We start from the raw sequence: 24745 nt of genomic DNA, 5'->3' as shown, positions 1-24745 counted from the left end.
ACTAGACTGGCCTGCCTGTAGTCCAGACCTGTCTCCCATTGAAAATGTGTGGCGCATTATGAAGCCTAAAATACCACAACGGAGTCCCCCGGACTGTTGAACAACTTAAGCTGTACATCAAGCAAGAATGGGAAATAATTCCACCTGAGAAGCTTAAAAAATGTGTCTCCTCAGTTCCCAAACGTTTACTGAGTGTTGTTAAAAGGAAAGGCCATGTAACACAGTGGTGAACATGCCCTTTCCCAACTACTTTGGCACGTGTTGCAACCATGAAATTCTAAGTTAATTATTATTTGCAAAAAAAAAAAAGTTTATGAGTTTGAACATCAAATATCTTGTCTTTGTAGTGCATTCAATTGAGTATGGGTTGAAAAGGATTTGCAAATCATTGTATTCCGTTTATATTTACATCTAACACAATTCCCCAACTCATATGGAAACGGGGTTTGTATATACCATATTTTTCGGACTATAAGTCGTTCAGGAGTATAAGTCGCACCGGCCGAAAATGCATAATAAAGAAGGGAAGAAACATATATAAGTCGCACTGGAAGTATAAGTCGCATTTTTTGGGGAAATTTATTTGATAAAACCCAACAGCAAGAATAGACATTTGAAAGGCAATTTAAAATAAATAAAGAATAGTGAACAACAGGCTGAATAAGTGTACGTTATATGACGCATAAATAACCAACTGAGAACGTGCCTGGTATGTTAACATAACATATTATGGTAAGAGTCATTCAAATAACTATAACATATAGAACATGCTATACGTTTACCAAACAATCTGTCACTCCTAATCGCTGAATCCGATGAAATCTTATACGTCTTGTCTCTTACGTGAATGAGCTAAATAATATTATTTGATATTATACGGTAATGTGTTAATCATTTCACACATAAGTCGCTCCTGAGTATAAGTCGCACCCCCGGCCAAACTATGAAAAAAACTGCGACTTATAGTCCGAAAAATACGGTATATATATATATATATATATATATATATATATATATATATATATATATATATATATATATATATGTATGTATATATATATTAGGGGTGTAAAGGTACACAAAAATTTCAGTTCGGTACGTACCTCGGTTTAGAGGTTACGGTTCAGTTAATTTTCGGTACAGTAAGAAAACAACAAAATATACATTTTTTGGTTATTTATTTACCAAATTTGTAAACAATGGCAATCATACATATACACACAGAGTCCATTGCCAGGGTTAATGTGGTCAACATATATAAAATAAAACTAAATAAGATAAGGCTCAAAATGGTTTCTTAACAAAACCTTTATACATATAAAGTGCTTTTTTTGATTGATTGATTGATTGATTGATTGATTGATTGAGACTTTTATTAGTAAATTGCACAGTACAGTACATATTCCGTACAAGTGACCACTAAATGGTAACACCCCAATAAGTTTTTCAACTTGTTTAAGTCGGGGTCCACGTTAATCAACATTAAACTGCCTCAAGTTGTTGCTCAGATTAAATAAAATGACAAAACTTTTCTTCTACATATAAAAAGTGCAACATTAAACAGTTTCAGGTCAACTCAGCCTCAGATTACGGTAAGTTTTCTCCCCCCCCCTAGCCTGGCTAACTTGGCAGTAAGAGGATATATGGGCTCATTGTTCTTCCACCATAGAATTGGGTCAAAATCTAGTTTTTAAAGCAATATGGACTTTTATCGGCTGCTATAAAAACATTTGTTATTGCTTTAGCCCTGCCTGACTCGCCGAAGAGAGGGTGCTTGAATGCGGTGGTGACGCTTCAAATGGGTTAGCATGTGTTATGAGAGTAGCGTATGTGTGTGTGGCCCTTTAATATGTGACAGCATGTGAGGTGAGTGTGTGGGCGAGCGAGGTGAGGGAGCGGTAGCATGAGTGCGGGGAGTGGCTAGTGTTTTGTTGGATTGGGTGCGTGCAAGACCTCAATAAAGCCACGATTTTCAACTAATCGCCGGACTTGTCAGTTACCCTGGAGTCCGGAGCTATGGAGACCCACTGCCGGGTAGAGTGAAGGGTGTTGCCCCCGAGAATACATCGGCCCTGCAGGAGTGTCTCCCCTGCACTCCTCGACTACGGTCTGGGAGCCGGAAGCAGGAAAGGTGCAACACATGTTTGACGTGTTGTCAGAAGCAGCCAAAGTGTTCCCAAACGGGAGATCTTAACGAGGCAGGAGGGTCTTCCAGCTCTGGCTTTTACATGTTTTCCTAGCCCGGTCGCTGCGAGCATGTGTACTCGTTCGGTACATCTCCGAACCGAACCGAAACCCCCGTACCAAAACGGTTCAATACAAATACACGTACCGTTACACCCCTAATATATACATATATACATATTAAAATTGTTTCTGCATTGCATCATATACAATCGCCTCCAAGGAGGTCTCACCTTGTCCACCATGGCTTTTTTCTCAGTGAGGAGCTGGAGTGTTCTCTGGAAGGCGGAGTCAATGAGCTGGCGGACTTCCTGGTCTATGAGTTGAGCTGTAGGCTCACTGAAGGGCTTCTCTGTCACCATGTCCCCCTGCTGGGGGAGCTCAAAAGACATCTGACCTACTGCCTTGCTCATTCCAAACTGCACAACCTGAAATATAAGAACACATTTGAAGTGATGGCAAAATAAAACATGGCAAACACTTCTACTCCCTGTCATGTGCCAGATTTACTGAGGCGTAGTTACTAGCAAGATACAGTAGTGTTTAGGATTTTTGAAGGATTTGTTCAAAAATGAACATAAACTCAAATATTTAGTACAATATTGGTGTATTGTTTCTATTTGACAAAAAAGCTAAAATCGTGTATTGTAGTATAAAACATATCCACAAAACATTAATATGAGGTTTAAACACAGTTAATGGTGATCACCTGTGCGTACGCAGACTGTGTGACCTTACGTAGGTCATCGTGCGCTCCCGTGGTGACCCGACAAAAAAAAACCTGTTCAGCCACACGGCCCCCAAGCATCATGCACATTCTGTCAAAGAGCTGCTCTTGTGTGAAGAGGTGCTGCTCCTTAGGTAGATACTGGGCATAACCCAGGCCCTTTCCTCTGGGAACTATAGACACCTGCAAAACGGACAATGCTTAACATTGAAAGATGCTGACAATGCAAAGAAAAAGATGTGTCTACCTTCAAAAGCGGGTCTGCATGTTCTAGTAACCAGCCAGAGACAGCATGTCCGGCCTCGTGATATGCCACAGTGGTCCGTTCTGGAAGCTGCAATACCTGAGATTTTTTCTCTAGACCTGGGAGCCAAGATATGTCCTTTATTAGAATGACACTAGACCAGACAACTGTCAGGGTTCTACCTCAACTGACATCAGTGCATCTGCATGCCACGTCATGGTTCATGGAGGTCGACATTTGATGACTAGAGATCGGCATCAAAAACCGGTTCCATAATAGCACTGCTGCGGACTTACACAATAGTAGCCACTCCAAAAAAAGAAGTTATTATTTCGGTGCAAAATGAATGCAGACTCAGTAACCTGCAACCAGTGCTTCACAGTGATATTGTACAAATAACGTCTTGTATGTAATTTAGCATCCCAACAGCAGCACACAAAGTCTGAGGCTCTTTTTAAAGACGTGACGACGGATGTATTTTTTTTAATGCATTCTAACTCGTAAATAAAAGTCTGCTTACAACAGAGCCAATGGGAGGTCCTCTATTCCACCCATAAAACCTAATAAATAACCATCCAAAAACCGCCAACAATACTCCATTTACATTTCATGACTTGAATATTTACCACGTATTTGTAATACTGTTATTATAAACGCTAACTCACACAAACTATTTGTAGCAGCGCCGTAATCACAAGCTTGTGTGCCAATGTTGACAATATCGACTGGTCAGCTGCTTTCTTGCTTCTTTGCTCGTGGAAGTTTATTGTAGATCATAAATCATGCCTCTCACCTTGATAGTAGATGGATGAAGATGTAATCCGACAACTTGGTACACTTTGACAGCCAATTTATACCCGAAAATGGCAAGAACGACACGAAAAGACGCTTAATTCCACCCCCTTTTTTTCGCAAGGATTATGAGTCATGCTTCATCAAAACGGGCAAAAAACACAAATGTATCAGTTGGCATCTTAATGACAGCAGACATTGTGCAGTAAGTGATGTTTTTTTGTTTGTTCGCTCTCATGAAGTTTGCAGTGAGTTTTAATCAGTGATGTAGTTGGAAAAAAAGCAAATGTTGTGCCGTGTATTCCTAAAATAATCCAAAATACGTAAATATTAAATGTTATTATGAATGTGCCTGTTACTACATGACATATTTACTTACAATATGTATATAAAACCTTAATAGCGGTGTTTGGATGTTATGTTTAGGACTTTATAGGCAGGCTAGAGCGTCTCCTATAAGCACCATTATAAGCAGACTTTTGATTGCATTTATTTAGTATTTAGGATGCATGAAAAAATAAAAACGTATGTTCTTGTCTTACATAAGTTTTGTGAATGATAGGCAAAATTAAAGTCAGTAGTCACAACAACAACAACACAGGACTTCCTTGTTATGCACCAATGACAGTTACGGCGATGAAGGTTGCATTAAGAAACACCCAGAATTTTGAGCATCAAACATTACAACTCAAGTAAGTAGTTTTTTTTGCATGACCTCTATCTTCTGTATTGTTGCAATAATTACAACAATTGGTTGTGGATTTTATTACTTTTTTATGTATTACTTAGTTATCATTTAACCTATATCAGTGAAGTATTTAAATAATTAGTCTCGTTTAACATGAAAGTCATAAAATTCCATACAATTCAAAAGGCACAGTTTTTGTTTCACAAAAATGTGCATGTTTGAGTTTTTAGGTACCGGTTTGGGCACAGTTTAAGCATCACCATCGTTTTAAATCTAGCAGTGGGAATATGACTCAAATGGCAAATAGAGAAAATCCATTAGAAAATAACATAACATTACAAACCCATTAAGTGCCATATTTGTGTTTGTTAGTTGGTTGGCACCATCATATTTCCTGGAGTCTGACACTAACGTTACTTCATCATTAAGTATTACACCATATTGACTCGAACACAAAACTATAATTTTTCCACCCGGAGGAAAAAGCTTGTACACCAATAGGTGAAGCCAAAACAAGTGAGTAAAAGCTTTTCTTCCTGTCACTTACATACACCAGTGTTATTCAATACAGTAAATACATTAATACGGTTGATAACTCACCTCCAATGACCCGGTCGATGGCCTGTTCAAAGTGCTTGGAGTTGATATGCTGGTGGAGATGGCGTGCCGCTATTAGTGCGGCCTCATTACAGACATTTGCAATGTCTGCCCCTGGGAGAAAGATAATCATCACACGGATGTGACTAACAAAAAGTAAAAGAGTTACTTACCAGTAAAACCTGGAGTTAATGAAGCCAACTTTTTGGCTAAAGTTTCGACTTTTATACTAGGTGCCAACTTAAGAGTTCTCAGATGCACCTTAAAGATGGAAGCTCTGCCCCTTATATCTGGAGGACCTAGAGAGAAAGGGCAGCAATGAAAGGCAGTATTAACAGATAAAGATAGCTCGAATGATAAAATATTATTTAAAAGAGATTATGTCTGTGAAAATTCTCATTACTCCAGGTCATTAGATTCTGAGGTAGAGCTGCATGATTAATCAACATCAAATCGACATCAAGGTTTTAATTAGTGAGATTACAGAACCGCAAGAGGCTGAGGTTTTGTTTTTTATTCTCCACCGTTAACGGCATTTGAGTGACAGTCATTTTCACCAATCAGAATTGTTGAGGCTCCCGTTTGTTCATCTCTCACTTCAAACAGGAAGAAAGACGTCTCCCTCTTTGCATCACTCTCAGTACCTGAACACGTTTATTTAACAGTAGACTCAACTGAACAGAGTGACCCCTCTTTTCAGTCATTCACAATCTTTGTCTTGGCGGAGTCTAGAGTAGGGCGCCAGCTTTACGCACACAGGAACCAAAGATAACTCAGTGACCCACTTGAGAGAAGTGCCGCAAAGTGACAAAAATTAAGAGGTGTTGTAAATATCAGCTTTAAATCGGATGGGGGATATGAGCCCATTGACGAACGATGGCAACAAAGAAAGACAACGCCTATCCTCTTTTTTCCATCCATCCATCCATTCTCTACCGCTTGTCTCTTTTTGGGTCACGGGGGGTGCTGGAGCCTATCTCAGCTTCACACGGGCGGAAGGCGGGGTACACCCTGGACAAGTTTTCCAACTAGGAAAAAATGCACTTCAATATTTATTTCAGTTACATTTTTGCTTACAGAAATGAGGGTCTATCTTATTTTGTGTTTGTTTTTTTAATTTAAGATAAATGATTTACGTTCTAATCAAAGTACAGTGGTAAACATTTCTGGAGTAATGAGTAACAAAAGTGTATATACTTTTAAATGGTTACTTGCATTAATAATATATATTATGATTACATTACATTATAAATACTGTATAGTTGTTATCAATTATTAATTCAGTTAAAGAGCATAATGTAGACACAATCTCTGAGTCTAATTGCATAAAGTCAAATATTTTTAAAGTAAATTATTGCATATTGTTCTAATGTGTGGCACTTTGAGACAATCAAATGTTGATTGACATATCGGGGGAAACGCGAGCAGAGGAATAGACCTACAGGAATTATCTGCACCGGCACAGAGAGCCACATTTTAGTGATCACGACTAAGCGACTGAGTACCGGTATATTCACCACTAAATTCTCTCCGGATGTGCATGCTGAAACTTTACGCACTTATATGCCTGAGAAGTTGGCCAATAAGTTTGTCACATGTAGGAAGATTAAATCGCATGGCAGCAGATTCGGCTCATTTCATGTCACCGCAGATTGTAAAGAAGTGGCTGACATGTACAGTCCCCAAATTTGGGCAGCTCGAGTATATGTTAGGAGGTATTTTGAACCACGTTGGCACAAAGCCTCTGCTAGCAATATTCCTGTGGGTGGAAACGAAACTCTGGCTGCATCCTCATAAACTCTAATGCGTGTTGTCTCATATAACTGCCGCGGGTTGCGCCTTAGGGGGACAGAGCTCGATGTATCGAGGTGGATAAACTTCTTCAAAATTGGGACATTCTGTGACTACAAGAGACATTCCTCTCCAAACAGGATTTAGGGGGGTTGAACTCTGTTCATGATGACTTTCACGGTGCAGGAGAGTCAACTACAGATTTCTCTAAGAGCATCATCAGAAGGAGAATTCTTGGGGGCGTGGCTATCTTGTGGCATAAAAAGTTTGACACAGTGATTAATTTGGTAAGACTGGAAACTGACTGGTGCATTGGTATTCAGGTTAGGATGAATAACACAGAGTTTATTATTCTGAACATCTACACACCATATGAGTCTAGACAAAATTATGATGAATATGTGAATAGGCTGGCATTTATTAACTCTTTTATTGATGATAATTGTTGCATGACCTTTATGTTGTGGGAGACATGAATGCTGATATTTCGGATAATGCTTCCTCCTTTGCCAAGCACATGATCTAGATGTGTGAAGACAATAATCTGGTACAATCTGGCCAGATGTTTCTACCTGCCGACAGCTTAATTTATTACAGTGAAGCCCACAAAACAAGTGAAGTGAAGTGAATTATATTTATATATAAGCGGTAGCAAATGGATGGATGGATGGATAGCGCTTTTTCTCCAGTGACAACAAGCTGGCTTGATCATCCGATTTGTACTGTAGATGCTCATGCAACACTTGGGTCTATGAAAGTACTGTATGAGGCTACCACAACTGATTATTTCCCTGTTGAGATCACGCTTGACACTGGCAGTCTCCCTGAGATGTGGGAGGACAATAGCGCAAGTGAGGCTAAGATAAACTGGTCTCCTCAGAGGATGTGTTATTGGACAAACCCCAAAACCAGTGAAGTTGGCACGTTGTGTAAATCGTAAATAAAAACAAAATACAATGATTTGCAAATCCTTGTCAACCTATATTCAATTGAATAGACTGCAAAGACAAGATACTTAACGTTCAAACTGGAAAACTTTGTTATTTTTTTCCAAATATTAGCTCATTTGGAATTTAATGCCTGCAACATGTTTAAAAAAAGCTGGCACAAGTGGCAAAAAAGACTGAGAAAGTTGAGTAATGCTCATCAAACACGTATTTGGAACATCCCACAGGTGAACAGGCTAATTGGGAACAGGTGGGTGCCATGATTGAGTATAAAAGCAGCTTCCATGAAATGTTTAGTCATTTACAAACAAGGATGGGGCGAGGGTCACCACTTTGTGAACAAATGCGTGAGCAAATTGTCGAACAGTTTATGAACAACATTTCTCAACGAGCTATTGCAAGGAATTTAGGGATTTCACCATCTACGGTCCGTAATATCATCAAAAGATTCAGAGAATCTGGAGAAATCACTGCACGTAAGCGATGATATTACAGACCTTCGATCCCTCAGGCGGTACAATATATATACGTATATACTGAATATGCACAAGCACTGTTTTAATATTATGCGATAATGCCTTTTATACCGTATTTTTTATTGTTTTATGTACTGTATGTGATGGTATGTCTATTTGGACGTTGGAGTCTGCAATAAAGCTTGATTGATTGAAATATATCACTTGTTATTTTAAGTTTTTTGCATTACATGTATCCATCCATCCATTCTTCCATTCTCTGCCGCTTATCCCTCTAAATATAAAAATCACTAATTGAATCACATTCACAATTTCAAAAGAAAAATAGCAAGCCCTATTATTAGGGGATAGACGTTTTGTCTCTCGTCCGAGTATACTTCATTACTTCATGCTCTCAGCTTTACATAGGACAGCGAACATAGGAACATAAGCACCAAAACAAGATCGCCCTGACACATTCCCTCTACACATGTTCCAGTTTCTTTTTGTTTGATCTGAAGAGTAGTGGCCATAATGTTCTATGTTTACCATTAATTGCATTTTGGAAAGCACAGGGAACAAATCATGAACATGCTAAATGCCAAGATAAAAGGAAATAGCACAGGAAGTGCGCACATTACAGGCCAAGTACAGTGAACAGACTTGAGAAGAAAAACAGGCAAATCTAATAGCCTTGAAGCTGTCTTATGTTAACTGGGGTAAAAATAGAAAGCATATTCTAGTTTGTGTTACAGTGTGACATTCTGCAGGGAGCATGAGCAAATTATTTAACGTACCAATGTATATGTGTCGATCAAAGCGTCCTGGCCTCACCAGGGCGGGATCCAGGACATCGACACGATTGGTACCAGCCAAAATAACCACATTGGTGCTACTGTTGAAGCCTGCATAGAAACAGCACATAAAGACTTCATGAAATCTTGACACCAAGGTTGCATGGGCAAGAATAGTCACAATTTTGTTTACCGTCCATTTCGACGAGTAACTGGTTTAGAGTGTTTTCTTGTTCACTGTGGCCTGCCATGTTTCCTTTTCCCCGCTTTCTGCCCACTGCATCAATCTCATCAATGAAAAGGATGCAGGGGGCGTTTTTACGTGCCATGGCAAACATATCTCGCATCTAAAAGAGAACGGACATAGTTATTTCTTTGCGTTTCTGTCATTTTCCACCAGCGACGAGGTGCATATCAGAAAATTAAGCATCAACACTTTCTTAACGCTATGATGACTTTGAGGGAGCATGTATTTCTATTTTCATATATCACATCCTTCCTTTTATTAATCAGAGCAGAGGCCACCATCTTTGTAGTTCAGCATATAAACCTAAAACACTTTTAAGTTCCGTATAGATGATAAAAATAAAAAAATGTGACAAACCCTTGCAGCGCCCACGCCAACGAACATTTCCTGGAACTCTGAGCCGCTGACAGTGATAAAAGGAACATTAGCTTCTCCTGCAGTGGCCTTAGCTAGCAAGGTCTTTCCTGTTCCGGGTGGACCCGACAATATTGCACCCTGCACCAAGAATTAGGCATTAATGAGACATTATCACACTGAACTGTCCTAGAAAGGCTTTGTCACCAGTGCCCCTCTAAAGTCAATACTCCAAAAATAGGCCCACCTTGGGGATCTTGGCTCCGAGCTCCTGGTACTGTCGAGGATTTTTTAGGAAGTTGACAAACTCCAAAATCTCTAGTTTGGCTTCCTCACAGCCTGCGACATCCTTAAATCCCACACCAATGTCGTTTTTGATTATCTTGGCTTTGGACTTACTCATTTTGAAAGGGTTTGCTCGCCCTCTTGTGCTGCGGGACCCCACCATCGGGCCCAGCCGAGTCGCTATGAAATAGCCAACCAGAAGTAAGGTTGGGAAAACGCTATAAAACAGCGTCCTAGGGGAGGGGGTGTGGGCAGAGAATAGGCTGTTTTTACTATGTTCACTATTTGAACTGAAAATCCTGAGATAAAAATTCTCACCCATCACTCTCACTGGTGTAGAAGACAGGTACTCTGAAGCTGGAGTCCAAACCTAGTTCCTGCTGTGCTGCTTCCAGGTTATTCTCAAATGAGTCCACGCTACCAATGTTGAACCATAAATAGCTCTGAAACATAATACGGTACATTTAAAATGAATTAAATACATAAAGATACCATGCTGTTAAAAGATGTAATATTTTTTATCAGCTCAATCACCCTTTTGAATTTAGATTAATTATTACTAATGTGCATCATTTGGGCTGTTTGCAACATTTACACAGATGTCTGGAGGGCACTATACCGCCCTCTTCCGGCTTCTAGGACGTAACGACGTAACTACATCCCTACTTTACACATGCATGCACATAAGCTTTACTATTGTTAGCTAATGATACTGTTTTGGATAGTTAGTGTTAGCTATCACTGAATATATAATAGCAAATTGTTCGTTGCTTCTTTTGGACTGCTTTTGTACGTGTGCACGCGCTGCCTGCGCGTACATGTTGACGAGACAGGGTGAGTGACCGCCATAAACATCAATCATTTTATTCGGACCGGTAAAACATTTTATTACACAGACTTAGTAATTGTGAAAAACACAAATGTGTTCTGTTTAACCACTAATGGTAACATAAGCTAGCAAATGGTCATTTTAATATAGTTTTTGCTTTGAAAAATGTAACTGAACAAGTTGTAAACAGCCCCTTTAACTTAAACATGACCCCAATATTTGGACGCAAATGCTATTTTATTATCATAATTACACATAAGAAACTGTTATAAATGTTTTACTTGTTCAAAACGTGCTAACTGTTTTATCTAAAGTCCAGTCTGTGTGTATTTTGAAGTTAAACTTAACAGTGGTCACACCAGTTGGATTCTCCTCACTCATCTTTATGGATTGATCTGATCAATGACAGTATTACAATGTACACCTTTCAGGTAACCATCTGCGGTTAAGATAAAGGAGCAGGTGCGCTCACAATAAATTGTGGGATTAATCTGCGTTCAAGCATGGTTAATGCAATTATCTTTTAAGTTAACGTGTTAATTTTTAACTCTAAAAATACAGAGTATAAATATATTCCAAATCATATCAGTATGGTTATATTTACAGTGCTTTACATTACGTTCTGGATACAAGCTTTGATAGATCTTTCCCACAGTCAAATTTAAGCATCGTCAGGTTTTGTAATGAAAGGGAAAAGTAGAGGAACCTAAGAAGCTGAACATGTAATGTAATAATAATGTTAAAAAATAATGAACTTTTAAAGCACAATTCAAATATTTGAAACACGCAAGCCTTTATGTTTTGAATGCTTTTCCTCATAATTGTGCTAGCTGTCCCCTGAAAGTAAAGGGTTTGGCTTTATCACAATGACAAGTATTTAGGTAAATCTGAGACAATTGGTATAAGGAATACTAACCACATCAGATTTGTTCACACCATGTGCTGGAATGACTTTGACATATTGTTTATTGACAACTTCCAGGTGATCAACCTGTGTAGACAGCACAAAAATGTATATTGATATTGGTATTGGGATACTGTAGAAGAAAACTCCAACAACGCTCATCTCTTACCAAACCTCTGCTCAAGTAATGGTGCACAAAGTCTTTCCAGGAGATCTGGATGCCAGTCTCCCGAAAGTAAAAGTAGAGAAACGCAGAAGCCATGCCAGCTGCGCCAATTGCAAGGTTCCTTAGTGTTTTTTCATCCAATGGAAAATCATCCTAGTAGAAAATAACATGAGAAAGTGTTTGGGTACAGTATAGTTTGACTGTTGCAATAATTTAATTGATTTCAGGTTCAAACGAGTAAGCACCTGAAAACGTGCCCACCAATCTGGTTCTTCCTCCTTTTTTCCTCCTCTTTGACCTTCATTGCCCTTGCTGTCCATCTCCCCTTGTTGTTTACCCAAAAGTTCCTTGTTTTTTGCATCTATTTAGAAACAAAAAAGCTGTCCAACATACAGGAAAGACAGGGCACAAACTGCTTCAATGTGGCTTCCTTACTGTCAGCGGATTTGTCGGCACCCGTGGTCCCTGCACTTTTTGGGAAGAACTTTTCAAACCCTGAATCAATTCCAAAGGAAAAAAGTGAAAAAGCTTGTAATTAACCCCAACGCATTTGGATCATTCTGGGTACTATCCTAGCCCCATTAGACGCTTTAAATGCATTACCTCTGGGTGGTTTGGCTGAGTTTAGTAAATGAATAAAAGGACATCTGTTTTGGTGCAGTCCTGCACATTTCCTCTGGATCAGTGATGTCTTCTGCAATAAATATGTTGGACATGTTAACAGTGGAGGTGAATGACCTGTTGAAGAGAAACATACAAAGTACATGGTGTTATAGCTTTAAAAAAAATACAATCTCACATCGAAAAAAGCCTTGATTTATCCAGGTAACGTTTCCTAAATAATTCATTGTAAATGTGGTTTATTTAAGAAAAATACTGGAAATTCAAATGAGTCACACAATATACTAAAACAGCAAGTGTATGTATATTTTTATTGCAGGCTATTTGGGGACACTACATACAGAGTTGAATATAAGATAATGCAATCAATGCACAATAACGCTATCATTTGTTTTGCCCTGTGATTTTATATTGTTTCAATATAATTCCCCAACAGCAGCAACATTTGAAATACACTACTTTTTAAATTTTACCACCCACATTAGGTATATTTGCACAAATATCACAGATAACAGTCTGACTTTTACTCGATATCGGATTGGAGAGAAAATCAGTGGTATCGCACATCACTACACAACACCAGTGGTGCCCGAACACTGGTCCGTAATGCATTTGCTACCGAACCGCACAGAAACATTAATTAATTTATAAACTATTTTCTCCGACTTAACTTTCGCCTGTCCCACTAAACACACCAATAAGCGTGTTTATAGATGTATATTACAACTCCTGATAGGAAGTTGCCATTTGTTATAGTACATGGGACAATGCACATTAATGAACATATAAAATGTTAATGTGCCAGATTGTAGCCAAAGGCTAATTTCCATCTATATGTTCATTGTACATACAAGGTTTGAATTTAACCATGGCAGCCACGGAAAGTGCAGCGACTGCCCTTGCCACTTGGCGTAATGCCTTAAAAAATTGACCAGCATCGACGGCAAGAACATTCCGTGACCGCCCTTGACTTTTTACTTGTTAATGGACTAGGGATGTAACAATAAACGGTATAATTATAAACTGCGGTAAAATTCCAGACGGTTAGTACCGGTAATACCGGCAACTGCTTACTTCCTGAATACTGAAGCGCCGCAGCATCTGCGCGTGCGCACTAGGAGCCGTTGGGCTCGGGAAACATGGTGGCGACTTCACAGACTTTACTTTGAAAATGTTCCCTCTGAGCTAACGGAGCCGATAACTTTGTTTCACTTCATTTCAATCGCTTCTACTTCCGTAGAGTCTGTGTGCGATTAAGAGTCTAATGCTGTCAGAGAAGAAAAATATTTGATGTTGCAGTTTAATTTTGAATGTACAGCTCGCGTCCTTCCATCAGCTGCTGGGACTGAGATTTAACATGCAGCAGGCGATGTGTCGGGAACGTTGCCACAACTTATTTATAAATTCTGTAATATGTTGACTGGGATGCTCACTCATCCTTTATTTTAACTGCTAACTTTGTTAGTGTTCCTATAACATCAATACTAAAATGTTTTGTCATCTCATCGAAATGAATGCTGGCTGAGTTGTCGGTGAGGCACAAAGATTGTATGTTAGATGTGAGAGGTATCACTCCTCTATTTTTGTTGACCAAGCTGTTGCACTGAAGTACATGGTTGTTATTGTTGAAGAACAAAGCTTGTTTGTTTGATTTTATCTTCATTAGCCAAACTGGAGAGGCGTGATTGGGAAGAATGGCCGCCCGGATCTGAACCCGAGTGGTGTTTTGTTATTGGACTTTTGTGCCCGTCACGGATTGTCCATAACGAACACCATGTTCAAGTATAAGGGTGTCCATATGTGCACTTGGCACCAGGACACCCTAGGCCGCAGTTCTATGATCGACTTTGTAGTTGTGTCATCGGATTTGCGGCCTCATGTTTTGGACACTCGGGTGAAGAGAGGGGCGGAGCTTTCTACCGATCACCACTTGGTGGTGAGTTGGCTGCGATGGTGGGGGAGGATGCCGGACAGACCTGGCAGGCCCAAACGCATTGTGAGGGTTTGCTGGGAACGTCTGGCAGAGTCTCCTGTCAGAGAGAGTTTCAATTCCCACCTCCGGAAGAACTTTGAACATGTCACGAGGGAGGTGCTGGACATTGAGTCCGAGTGGACCATGTTCCGCACCTCTATTGTCGAGGCGGATGATTGGAGCTGTGGCCGCAAGGTAGTTGGTGCCTGTCGTGGCGGTAATCCTAGAACCCGTTGGTGGACACCGGCGGTGAGGGATGCCGTCAAGCTGAAGAAGGAGTCCTATCGGGTTCTTTTGGCTCATGGGACTCCTGAGGCAGCGGACAGGTACCGACAGGCCAAGCGGAGTGCGGCTTCAGCGGTCGCGGAGGCAAAAACTCGGACATGGGAGGAGTTCGGGGAAGCCATGGAAAACGACTTCCGGACGGCTGCGAAGCGATTCTGGACCACCATCCGCCGCCTCAGGAAGGGGAAGCAGTGCACTACCAACACCGTGTATGGTGCGGATGGTGTTCTGCTGACCTCGACTGCGGAAGTTGTGGATCGGTGGAGGGAATACTTCGAAGACCTCCTCAATCCCACCAACACGTCTTCCTATGAGAAAGCAGTGCCTGGGGAATCTGTGGTGGGCTCTCCTATTTCTGGGGCTGAGGTTGCTGAGGTAGTTAAAAAGCTCCTCGGTGGCAAGGCCCCGGGGGTGGATGAGATCCGCCCGGAGTTCCTTAAGGCTCTGGATGCTGTGGGGCTGTCTTGGTTGACAAGACTCTGCAGCATCGCGTGGACATCGGGGGCAGTACCTTTGGATTGGCAGACCGGGGTGGTGGTTCCTCTCTTTAAAAAGGGGAACCGGAGGGTGTGTTCTAACTATCGTGGGATCACACTCCTCAGCCTTCCCGGTAAGGTCTATTCAGGTGTACTGGAGAGAAGGCTACGCCGGATAGTCGAACCTCGGATTCAGGAGGAACAGTGTGGTTTTCGTCCTGGTCGTGGAACTGTGGACCAGCTCTATACTCTCGGCAGGGTCCTTGAGGGTGCATGGGAGTTTGCCCAACCAGTCTACATGTGCTTTGTGGACTTGGAGAAGGCATTCGACCGTGTCCCACGGGAAGTCCTGTGGGGAGTGCTCAGAGAATATGGGGTTTCGGACTGTCTGATTGTGGCGGTCCGCTCCCTGTATGATCAGTGTCAGAGCTTGGTTCGCATTGCCGGCAGTAAGTCGGACACGTTTCCGGTGAGGGTTGGACTCCGCCAAGGCTGCCCTTTGTCACCGATTCTGTTCATAACTTTTATGGACAGAATTTCTAGGCGCAGTCAAGGCGTTGAGGGGATTCGGTTTGGTGGCTGCAGGATTAGGTCTCTGCTTTTTGCAGATGATGTGGTCCTGATGGCTTCATCTAGCCAGGATCTTCAGCTCTCACTGGATCGGTTCGCAGCTGAGTGTGAAGCGACTGGGATGAGAATCAGCACCTCCAAGTCCGAGTCCATGGTTCTCGCCCGGAAAAGGGTGGAGTGCCATCTCCGGGTTGGGGAGGAGATCTTGCCCCAAGTGGAGGAGTTCAAGTACCTCGGAGTCTTGTTCACGAGTGAGGGAAGAGTGGATAGTGAGATCGACAGGCGGATCGGTGCGGCGTCTTCAGTAATGCGGACGCTGTATCGATCCGTTGTGGTGAAGAAGGAGCTGAGCCAGAAGGCAAAGCTCTCAATTTACCGGTCGATCTACGTTCCCATCCTCACCTATGGTCATGAGCTTTGGGTTATGACCGAAAGGACAAGATCACGGGTACAAGCGGCCGAAATGAGTTTCCTCCGCCGGGTGGCGGGGCTCTCCCTTAGAGATAGGGTGAGAAGCTCTGTCATCCGGGGGGAGCTCAAAGTAAAGCCGCTGCTCCTCCACATCGAGAGGAGCCAGATGAGGTGGTTCGGGCATCTGGTCAGGATGCCACCCGAACGCCTCCCTAGGAAGGTGTTTCGGGCACGTCCGACCGGTAGGAGGCCACGGGGAAGACCCAGGACACGCTGGGAAGACTAACTCTCCCGGCTGGCCTGGGAACGCCTCGGGATCCCCCGGGAGGAGCTGGACGAAGTGGCTGGGGAGAGGGAAGTCTGGGCTTCCCTGCTTAAGATGCTGCCCCCGCGACCCGACCTCGGATAAGCGGAAGACGATGGATGGATGGATGGATAGACAAACTGCTTTGTGTTTTATATTGTTACTAAATAGTAAACACCATGTATTTTACATTACTTGTGTTTTTTTTCATTCCACAAAGAAATTACTTTAATAACCATTCACGTGACAGCATTTTGTTAATGTTTAATCCTACACGACACATTTCTGCTCAAACTCTCAATGGATCAGTCCCAATACAGCATGTACATGTAAACACATTAGTACATGTAAATGAGTGTACATAACTTAAAAAATACCTTTCTCTATGAAAATGTAAAAATAGAGGCAAAGGCATCATGTAATAAAAAAATCTGACACACTGATACTATTAATTAACAAAAAAACAAATATTAGTCTTTAACTATATAGATCTAGAATCTAGAGCGTTTTTTTCAGATATTACAAATTACATGATGGCGTCGCATTCACACCCAAACACTGTTTAACCAAACATAATGAATGATCATGATTAATAATTGTGATTTCAATATTGATGAAAATAATCTTAATTATCATTTTGCCCATAACTGTGCAGTCCTATATGCAAGACTAAATCTCATATATGAACACTATTTTTATCTACATGGACAAAAAGTGCAGTTACGTCTTATGTCAAAAGGGTGCCATCTTGCGAAATTTTCAAATTTATTTATAGTATTATTTTGATTCTGCCATATTATTTTGTTTATAATGCTTGTGTTGCTTTCATATGCACATTCAACTTTCTACTTGAGGTACATACATACATTTTGAATATGTTATTTGTGGGTTTAAAAAAAAAATAAAGTCGTTTTTGAAAATTCTGAGCACATTTAAAATTACGATAAGGTTAACCGCAGTGAGAACAGCCGAGTTGTTCCAAGATTTTCCGAGATACACTAGGCATCAGGGCCTGGAAGGACGTCAGGTGTTCGGTGAACTTAGGTCAGGCAGCTCTCAAAATGCCGAGTAAGGAACAAATCAAAAAAATAAAACACAAACAAAGGCTATTGGGGGAAAATGTAGCAAGCTACACAACTTCTTTAGGTCGGTTAATTTCATGGTTTAAATGGAGTGTTAATTTAGTTGATCGTTTGCCTTCGAAACTCAGCAGTTCTAGACCTGTCAGAGTCGTTTATGTGCTGTATCGTGAATGTTTATTTTGATTCATGGCTGTCAACGACCACGTGTATAACACACATGGATTTGAACATAAGTCCCTGATGTAAACAATAATGGAATGAAAATTGCATGGCATTTTATAAATGTTTATACACAACTGTACTAACGTTTACTACAAGTTAGATTTTATCATATAGTGTATGACCTATTTCAATTTATTGACATTTGATTATTTGTATATCATATACTTGTGTGTGTGTATGACCTCGCGACCCAACTTTTCCACTACAGAGGGGCCGTGCCACTCCAATATCAACACTGAATTAGTAATCTTACTCTTGATTTTGATATTACTCTTGATATTCAATAATTATATCTAACCTACTTACAGTTGACTACATTGTCAAATTAGATAAAAGCATGTGTTAATCACAAAGATTATGATTAATTTAACAAACAGACCTTGGGCTTAGCTCAGGCTGATTAAAGAAATAAGTACTAACCAAAAAAACAATACATTTACATACAATATGTATTATGTTGTGCTAAAATATCCATCCATCCATTTTCTACCGCTTATTCCCTTCGGGGTCGCGGGGGGCGCTGGAGCCTATCTCAGCTACAATCGGGCGGAAGGCGGGGTACACCCTGGACAAGTCGCCACCTCATTGCAAGGCCAACACAGATAGACAGACAACATTCACACTCACATTCACACACTAGGGCCAATTTAGTGTTGCCAATTAACCTATCCCCAGGTGCATGTCTTTGGAGGTGGGAGGAAGCCGGAGTACCCGGAGGGAACTCACGCAGTCACGGGGAGAACATGCAAACTCCACACAGAAAGATCCCGAGCCTGGGATTGAACCCCAGACTACTCAACACCTTCGTATTGTGAGGCAGACGCACTAACCCCTCTGCCACCGTGGAGAGGGGTTAGTGCGTCAATAAATTAGCTAAATGCTAATTTATTTTAGCATTTAGCCCAAATGCTAAAATAAATTAACTAAATTAATAATAAATGTTTCTTAAATAAACTGTCAATAAAATTAAAGTGCAAATAAAAATACAGCTTCACAAATGTAGTCATCATTTTTGCGTTTAAGGAATTTCTCTATGACATTCGCGCCAGACTTCTTCTGTTTGTTTCATATAGTCATTATTGCCACAAGTGGTGTAAAAGTGTATTATAACCTGTGTTGGGACTGACGCGTTACAAAGTAACGCATTACTGTAACGCCGTTATTTTCGGCGGTAACTAGTTGTCTAAAGCGTTATTTTTTTATATTCAGTAACTCAGTTACCGTTACTACATGATGCATTACTGCGTTATTTTACCTTATGTTTTATGTAGTATCGGCTAGAAACTGAGAAGATCTGAGTGTGTTTTATTGGAGAGCTGCAGTGTCGTTCTTCTGAATCTTCCTGTGTCACAAGGAGGAGAAGAGGTGCGCTGTGTTTGTGTGTGTGTGTGTGTGTGTGTGTGTGTGTGTGGGGGGGGGGGGGGGGGGGGGGGAGCCGAAGTCGAGTTTCTTAACATGGAGATATTGTCACTACTTTTCTTTTGTCGAGCACAAAGAAAATAACATTTTAGTTAAATGTAAGTTGTGTCTTGGATCAAATATCCTATCTACTGCCCAAAACAGCAATTCAAATCTGCTGATACACCTACAAAAGCAACATGCTTCGACGAAGCGAGTAAAGAGAGACACAGAGTCCGATACCACTTCACCTTCACCACCACCTAAGCAACAGCTGCTGGATTTTAACGGAGGGACTGCTAGCCAGGAGAAAATTGATAGAGCCATTGCTGTGTATGTGGTAGAAGACATGCAGACTATTTCTACAGCGGAGTCACCCGCTTTCAGGCAGCTAATTAGCATGACACCGGGCGTCAAACAGCAAATGGTACGGAAAACATTTTCCAAGTACCTGGACAGTGAGTACATAAAAATGGAAAGCAAGCTAAAGAAAACGTTTGAGGGGCTGGACTACCGCAGACATTTGGTCTGCCCAAATGTGTGCCTTCCTTGGGTGAAGCCAGGTTTACAACTGTGTTGTAACTAGGGTTGCAAAATTCCGGGAATATTCAAAGTTGGAAACTTTCCATGGGAATTAATGGGAAATGAATGGGAATAAACATTTAATGTAACATGCTGCATCTTGCAGCATGATTATTAGATAAAACAACCTGATTTAATGCAAATTCAGTAGAATTTCAACCCTTCACTGTGCATTCCTCCATCACATGTGCAGTGCATTATTCCATCACATGCACAGATAATTCCCAGCATGCCACACACTACAGCAGGGCTATTAATTTCACATTAGTATTTGAGCCCAAGGACTTCATCCAGTCAGGTAAGTTTTAATGATAGTACTGGGGTAAATATATTTGATCTATGGTATTTAAGTTTAATAGAGGTGTAATTGCTTGTTACAGTATGACTGTAGACTACTCTAGCAGACTTCCACTCAAGCTAGCTAGCTGTTCCTGTACTTGTTAAATGATTTTGGGGCCAATATCTCTAGCTAGCTAGGTTTAAGTACCATCACAGTCTCATAATGAACCGAAAATATGTCTCCGTTAGCCGTGATGCTAATTTTCTCTATGTTAAATCCCATTCATTTATGCTAACAACATTAGCGATCCGAATTGACCTTTGTTGTGATCTGTAAAGTTCAACTAGCAAATACTAAATCAAAATGTGTAGTTTCCTCTGCCTTCTGTTCTGCTAGCCATTCTGTTGTCATACAAGAATGTAGGTTTTAGTTTGATTTAGCATGAAAATTGAGTGTTCATTTATTCATCTAGCCTATTTCTATTCATTTGTCCATCAGTAAAATATTTTTAAAGACTACTCCAATTGTTTAGCGGACTATTTATATCTGTGTGTGGCATTGCATTAGTGTTTTACAAGCTTCTCATCCTATTCTGCAGAATAAGATGGACGGTGTCCAACTTTGAATAATCAAAAAATGGTCAAAATTTCCAAACTTCCCGAGCTTAAAGGCCTACCGAAATGCGATTTTCTTACTTAAACGGGGATAGCAGGTCCATTCTATGTGTCATACTTGATCATTTTGCAATACTGCCATATTTTTGCTGAAAGGATTTAGTAGAGAACATCGACGATAAAGTTCGCAACTTTTGGTCGCTGATAAAAAAGCCTTGCCTGTACCGTAAGTAGCAGACGAGTAGCGTGACGTCACAGGTTGTGGAGCTCCTCACATCTGCACATTGTTTACAATCATGGCCACCAGCAGCGAGAGCGATTCGGACCGAGAAAGCGACGATTTTCCCATTAATTTGAGCGAGGATGAAAGATTTGTGGATGAGGAAAATGAGAGTGAAGGACTAGAGGGCAGTGGGAGCGATTCAGATAGTGAAGATGCTGTGAGAGGCGGGTGCGACCTGATATTCAGCTGGGAATGACTAAAACAGTAAATAAACACAAGACATGTATATACTCTATTAGCCACAACACAACCAGGCTTATATTTAATATGCCACAAATTAATCCTGCATAACAAACACCTCCCCCCTCCCGTCCATGTAACCCGCCAATACAACTCAAACACCTGCACAACACACTCAATCCCACAGCCCAAAGTACCGTTCACCTCCCCAAAGTTCATACAGCACATATATTTCTCCAAAGTCCCCAAAGTTACGTACGTGACATGCACATAGCGGCACGCACGTACGGGCAAGCGATCAAATGTTTGGAAGCTGCAGCTGCATGGTACTCACAGTACCTCGTCTGCACATCCAACTCAAAGTCCTCCTGGTAAGAGTCTCTGTTGTCCCAGTTCTCCACAGGCCAATGGTAAAGCTTGACTGTCATCTTCCGGAAATGTAAACAATGAAACACCGGCTGTGTTTGTGTTGCTGCAGTCGGCCGTAATACACCGCTTCCCACCTACAGCTTTCTTCTTTGCTGTCTCCATTGTTCAATGAACAAATTAAAAAAGATTCACCAACACAGATGTCCAGAATACTGTGGAATTTTGCGATGAAAACAGACGACTTAATAGCTGGCCACCATGCTGTCCCAAAATGTCCTCCACAATCCGTGACGTCACGCGCTGACGTCATACCGAGACGTTTTCAGCAGGATATTTCCCGCGAAATTTAAAATTGCACTTTAGTAAGCTAACCCGGCCATATTGGCATGTGTTGCAATGTTAAGATTTCATCATTGATATATAAACTATCAGACTGCGTGATCGGTAATAGTGGGTTTCAGTAGGCCTTTAAATCGGTCCCTGGTGGAAAATAGGTTGGAGACACTTGCACTACACTACGTTAGATATTTTACCAAAATACTTACCAGTGTACCTAACAGTCTGTTAAAATATGTGTCTTAAAGCTGTCATTTTCGTAGCCACATGTAGCCACGCCCTCTTCTGAACCACATTACGAAACGAAGCATACAAACAACATGCGTCGACGAGTGATAACATTACTGACTTATGAATGACACCAGTCATTCATTGGGACAAAATAACAAAAAAACATAATCAAATTAACGTGTGTCTACACAGCTGCCAAAATTAGCAATCATATTTGTGCATATTTGGAGTAGAAACCAACAAGTTCCCACACAGACAGTGTATGTAAACAATGGCCATACTATACCCGCGCGAGAGCCCCGCCATAACGACAAGTTGCTGAAATGGATGCGAAAAGTCGACTCCATGTCCGAACAGTCCGGACTCGGTTCCGAAAGGGGCCAACACTGACAGCGAAGAGCCCCATGGTGTTACCACCGTTGTGCGGGCTTCAATCTGGAACACTGACATCCACACACACACACACACACACGGCCAAGCAAGAACAGCACGTATCTTGCAGCTCGAGACCGTCTGTCAAATGTCGCGAGAGTTTGCTTACGCAACAACTTTTGAAATGTCCGTTTATCAACTTTACTCAGTCTGCTGTTATACTGTCAAACAGGTTCATAATGTGTTTGTGACTCAAATTCATGGTTTTTAAAGTACTTTATAAATGTGTATGCTATTCAATGTCAACACTCATCAGACTCTTGACTGCCATCACAATAAATGACACTGACTTTCGTCTCGATCAACATTCTAACTTCTGCCCATGCCGACAATGTAATTCGCAGATAACGACTTGTCCAGGGTGCACCCCGCCTTCCACCCGAGTGCAACTGGGATAGGCTCCAGCCACCCCGAGATGGACAAGCGGTAAGAAATGGATGGATGGATGGATATAAAACACCCGGAATTTTGAGGTGTGGTGAAAATTGTTATAAAAAAAATAATGCAAACGTTAAGCTATTTGTGACCCTCTGCCATACTTGCCAACCTTGAGACCTCCGATTTCGGGAGGTGGGAGGGGTGGCGTGGTCAGGGGTTTATATTTCATTTAATTTTGAAGATTTGAAGTGGCAACAAATGAAAATCCAAAATTCCGTGTATCACAAAATTAGAATATTACTTAAGGCTAATACAAAAAAGGGATTTTTAGAAATGTTGGCCAACTGAAAAGTATGAAAATGAAAAATATGAGCATGTACAATACTCAATACTTGGTTGGAGCTCCTTTTGCCTCAATTACTGCGTTAATGCGGCGTGGCATGGAGTCGATGAGTTTCTGGCACTGCTCAGGTGTTATGAGAGCCCAGGTTGCTCTGATAGTGGCCTTCAACTCTTATGCATTTTTGGGTCTGGCATTCTGCATCTTCCTTTTCACAATACCCCACAGATTTTCTATGGGGCTAAGGTCAGGGGAGTTGGCGGGCCAATTTAGAACAGAAATACCATGGTCCGTAAACCAGGCACGGGTAGATTTTGCTCTGTGTGCAGGCGCCAAGTCCTGTTGGAACTTGAAATCTCCATCTCCATAGAGCAGGTCAGCAGCAGGAAGCATGAAGTGCTCTAAAACTTGCTGGTAGACGGCTGCGTTGACCCTGGATCTCAGGAAACAGAGTGGACCGACACCAGCAGATGACATGGCACCCCAAACCATCACTGATGGTGGAAACTTTTACACTAGACTTCAGGCAACGTGGATCCTGTGCCTCTCCTGTCTTCCTCCAGACTGGGACCTCGATTTCCAAAGGAAATGCAAAATTTGCTTTCGTCAGAAAACATGACTTTGGACCACTCAGCAGCAGTCCAGCTGGTGTCGGTCCACTCTGTTTCCTGAGATCCAGGGTCAACGCAGCCGTCTACCAGCAAGTTTTAGAGCACTTCATGCTTCCTGCTGCTGACCTGCTCTATGGAGATGGAGATTTCAAGTTCCAACAGGACTTGGCGCCTGCACACAGCGCAAAATCTACCCGTGCCTGGTTTACGGACCATGGTATTTCTGTTCTAAATTGGCCCGCCAACTCCCCTGACCTTAGCCCCATAGAAAATCTGTGGGGTATTGTGAAAAGGAAGATGCAGAATGCCAGACCCAAAAACGCAGAAGAGTTGAAGGCCACTATCAGAGCAACCTGGGCTCTCATAACACCTGAGCAGTGCCAGAAACTCATCGACTCCATTCCACGCCGCATTAACGCAGTAATTGAGGCAAAAGGAGCTCCAACCAAGTATTGAGTATTGTACATGCTCATATTTTTCATTTTCATACTTTTCGGTTGGCCAACATTTCTAAAAATCCCTTTTTTGTATTAGCCTTAAGTAATATTCTAATTTTGTGACACACGGAATTTTGGATTTTCATTTGTTGCCACTTCAAATCTTCAAAATTAAATGAAATAAACATTTGAATGCATCAGTCTGTGTGCAATGAATAAATATAATGTACAAGTTACACCTTTTGAATGCAATTACTGAAATAAATCAAGTTTTTCAAAATATTCTAATTTACTGGCTTTTACCTGTATATATATATTCTGAAAATA

At 41.3% G+C, this 24745-nt stretch overlaps 1 protein-coding gene across 1 annotated transcript in view; it reads right to left on the bottom strand.

The window, feature by feature from the left end:
• The window catches only part of LOC133608706 (mitochondrial inner membrane m-AAA protease component AFG3L1-like), a 29668-nt gene extending 6912 nt beyond the window's left edge, over positions 1–22756 (bottom strand). The window contains exons 1-16 of the mRNA XM_061964177.2: positions 22507–22756; positions 12608–12698; positions 12440–12499; positions 12250–12365; positions 12008–12157; positions 11851–11925; positions 10424–10548; positions 10068–10338; positions 9824–9961; positions 9413–9566; positions 9223–9330; positions 5406–5531; positions 5236–5346; positions 3159–3274; positions 2894–3094; positions 2418–2612 (exon numbers count right to left, since the gene is read on the bottom strand). Of these exons, the coding sequence (XP_061820161.2) occupies positions 2418–2612; positions 2894–3094; positions 3159–3274; positions 5236–5346; positions 5406–5531; positions 9223–9330; positions 9413–9566; positions 9824–9961; positions 10068–10338; positions 10424–10548; positions 11851–11925; positions 12008–12157; positions 12250–12365; positions 12440–12499; positions 12608–12698; positions 22507–22626 (2157 nt within the window). The 5' untranslated portion in view covers positions 22627–22756. The remainder of the gene's footprint in view (positions 1–2417; positions 2613–2893; positions 3095–3158; positions 3275–5235; positions 5347–5405; positions 5532–9222; positions 9331–9412; positions 9567–9823; positions 9962–10067; positions 10339–10423; positions 10549–11850; positions 11926–12007; positions 12158–12249; positions 12366–12439; positions 12500–12607; positions 12699–22506) is intronic.
• Positions 22757–24745: the final 1989 nt, after the last annotated feature.

The sequence above is a fragment of the Nerophis lumbriciformis genome, linkage group LG06 (assembly GCF_033978685.3).
Source record: "Nerophis lumbriciformis linkage group LG06, RoL_Nlum_v2.1, whole genome shotgun sequence".
Classification (NCBI taxonomy): domain Eukaryota; kingdom Metazoa; phylum Chordata; class Actinopteri; order Syngnathiformes; family Syngnathidae; genus Nerophis; species Nerophis lumbriciformis.
The sequence above is the reverse complement of the archived record's forward strand: the minus strand, read 5'-3'. Positions and strand labels throughout refer to the sequence as shown.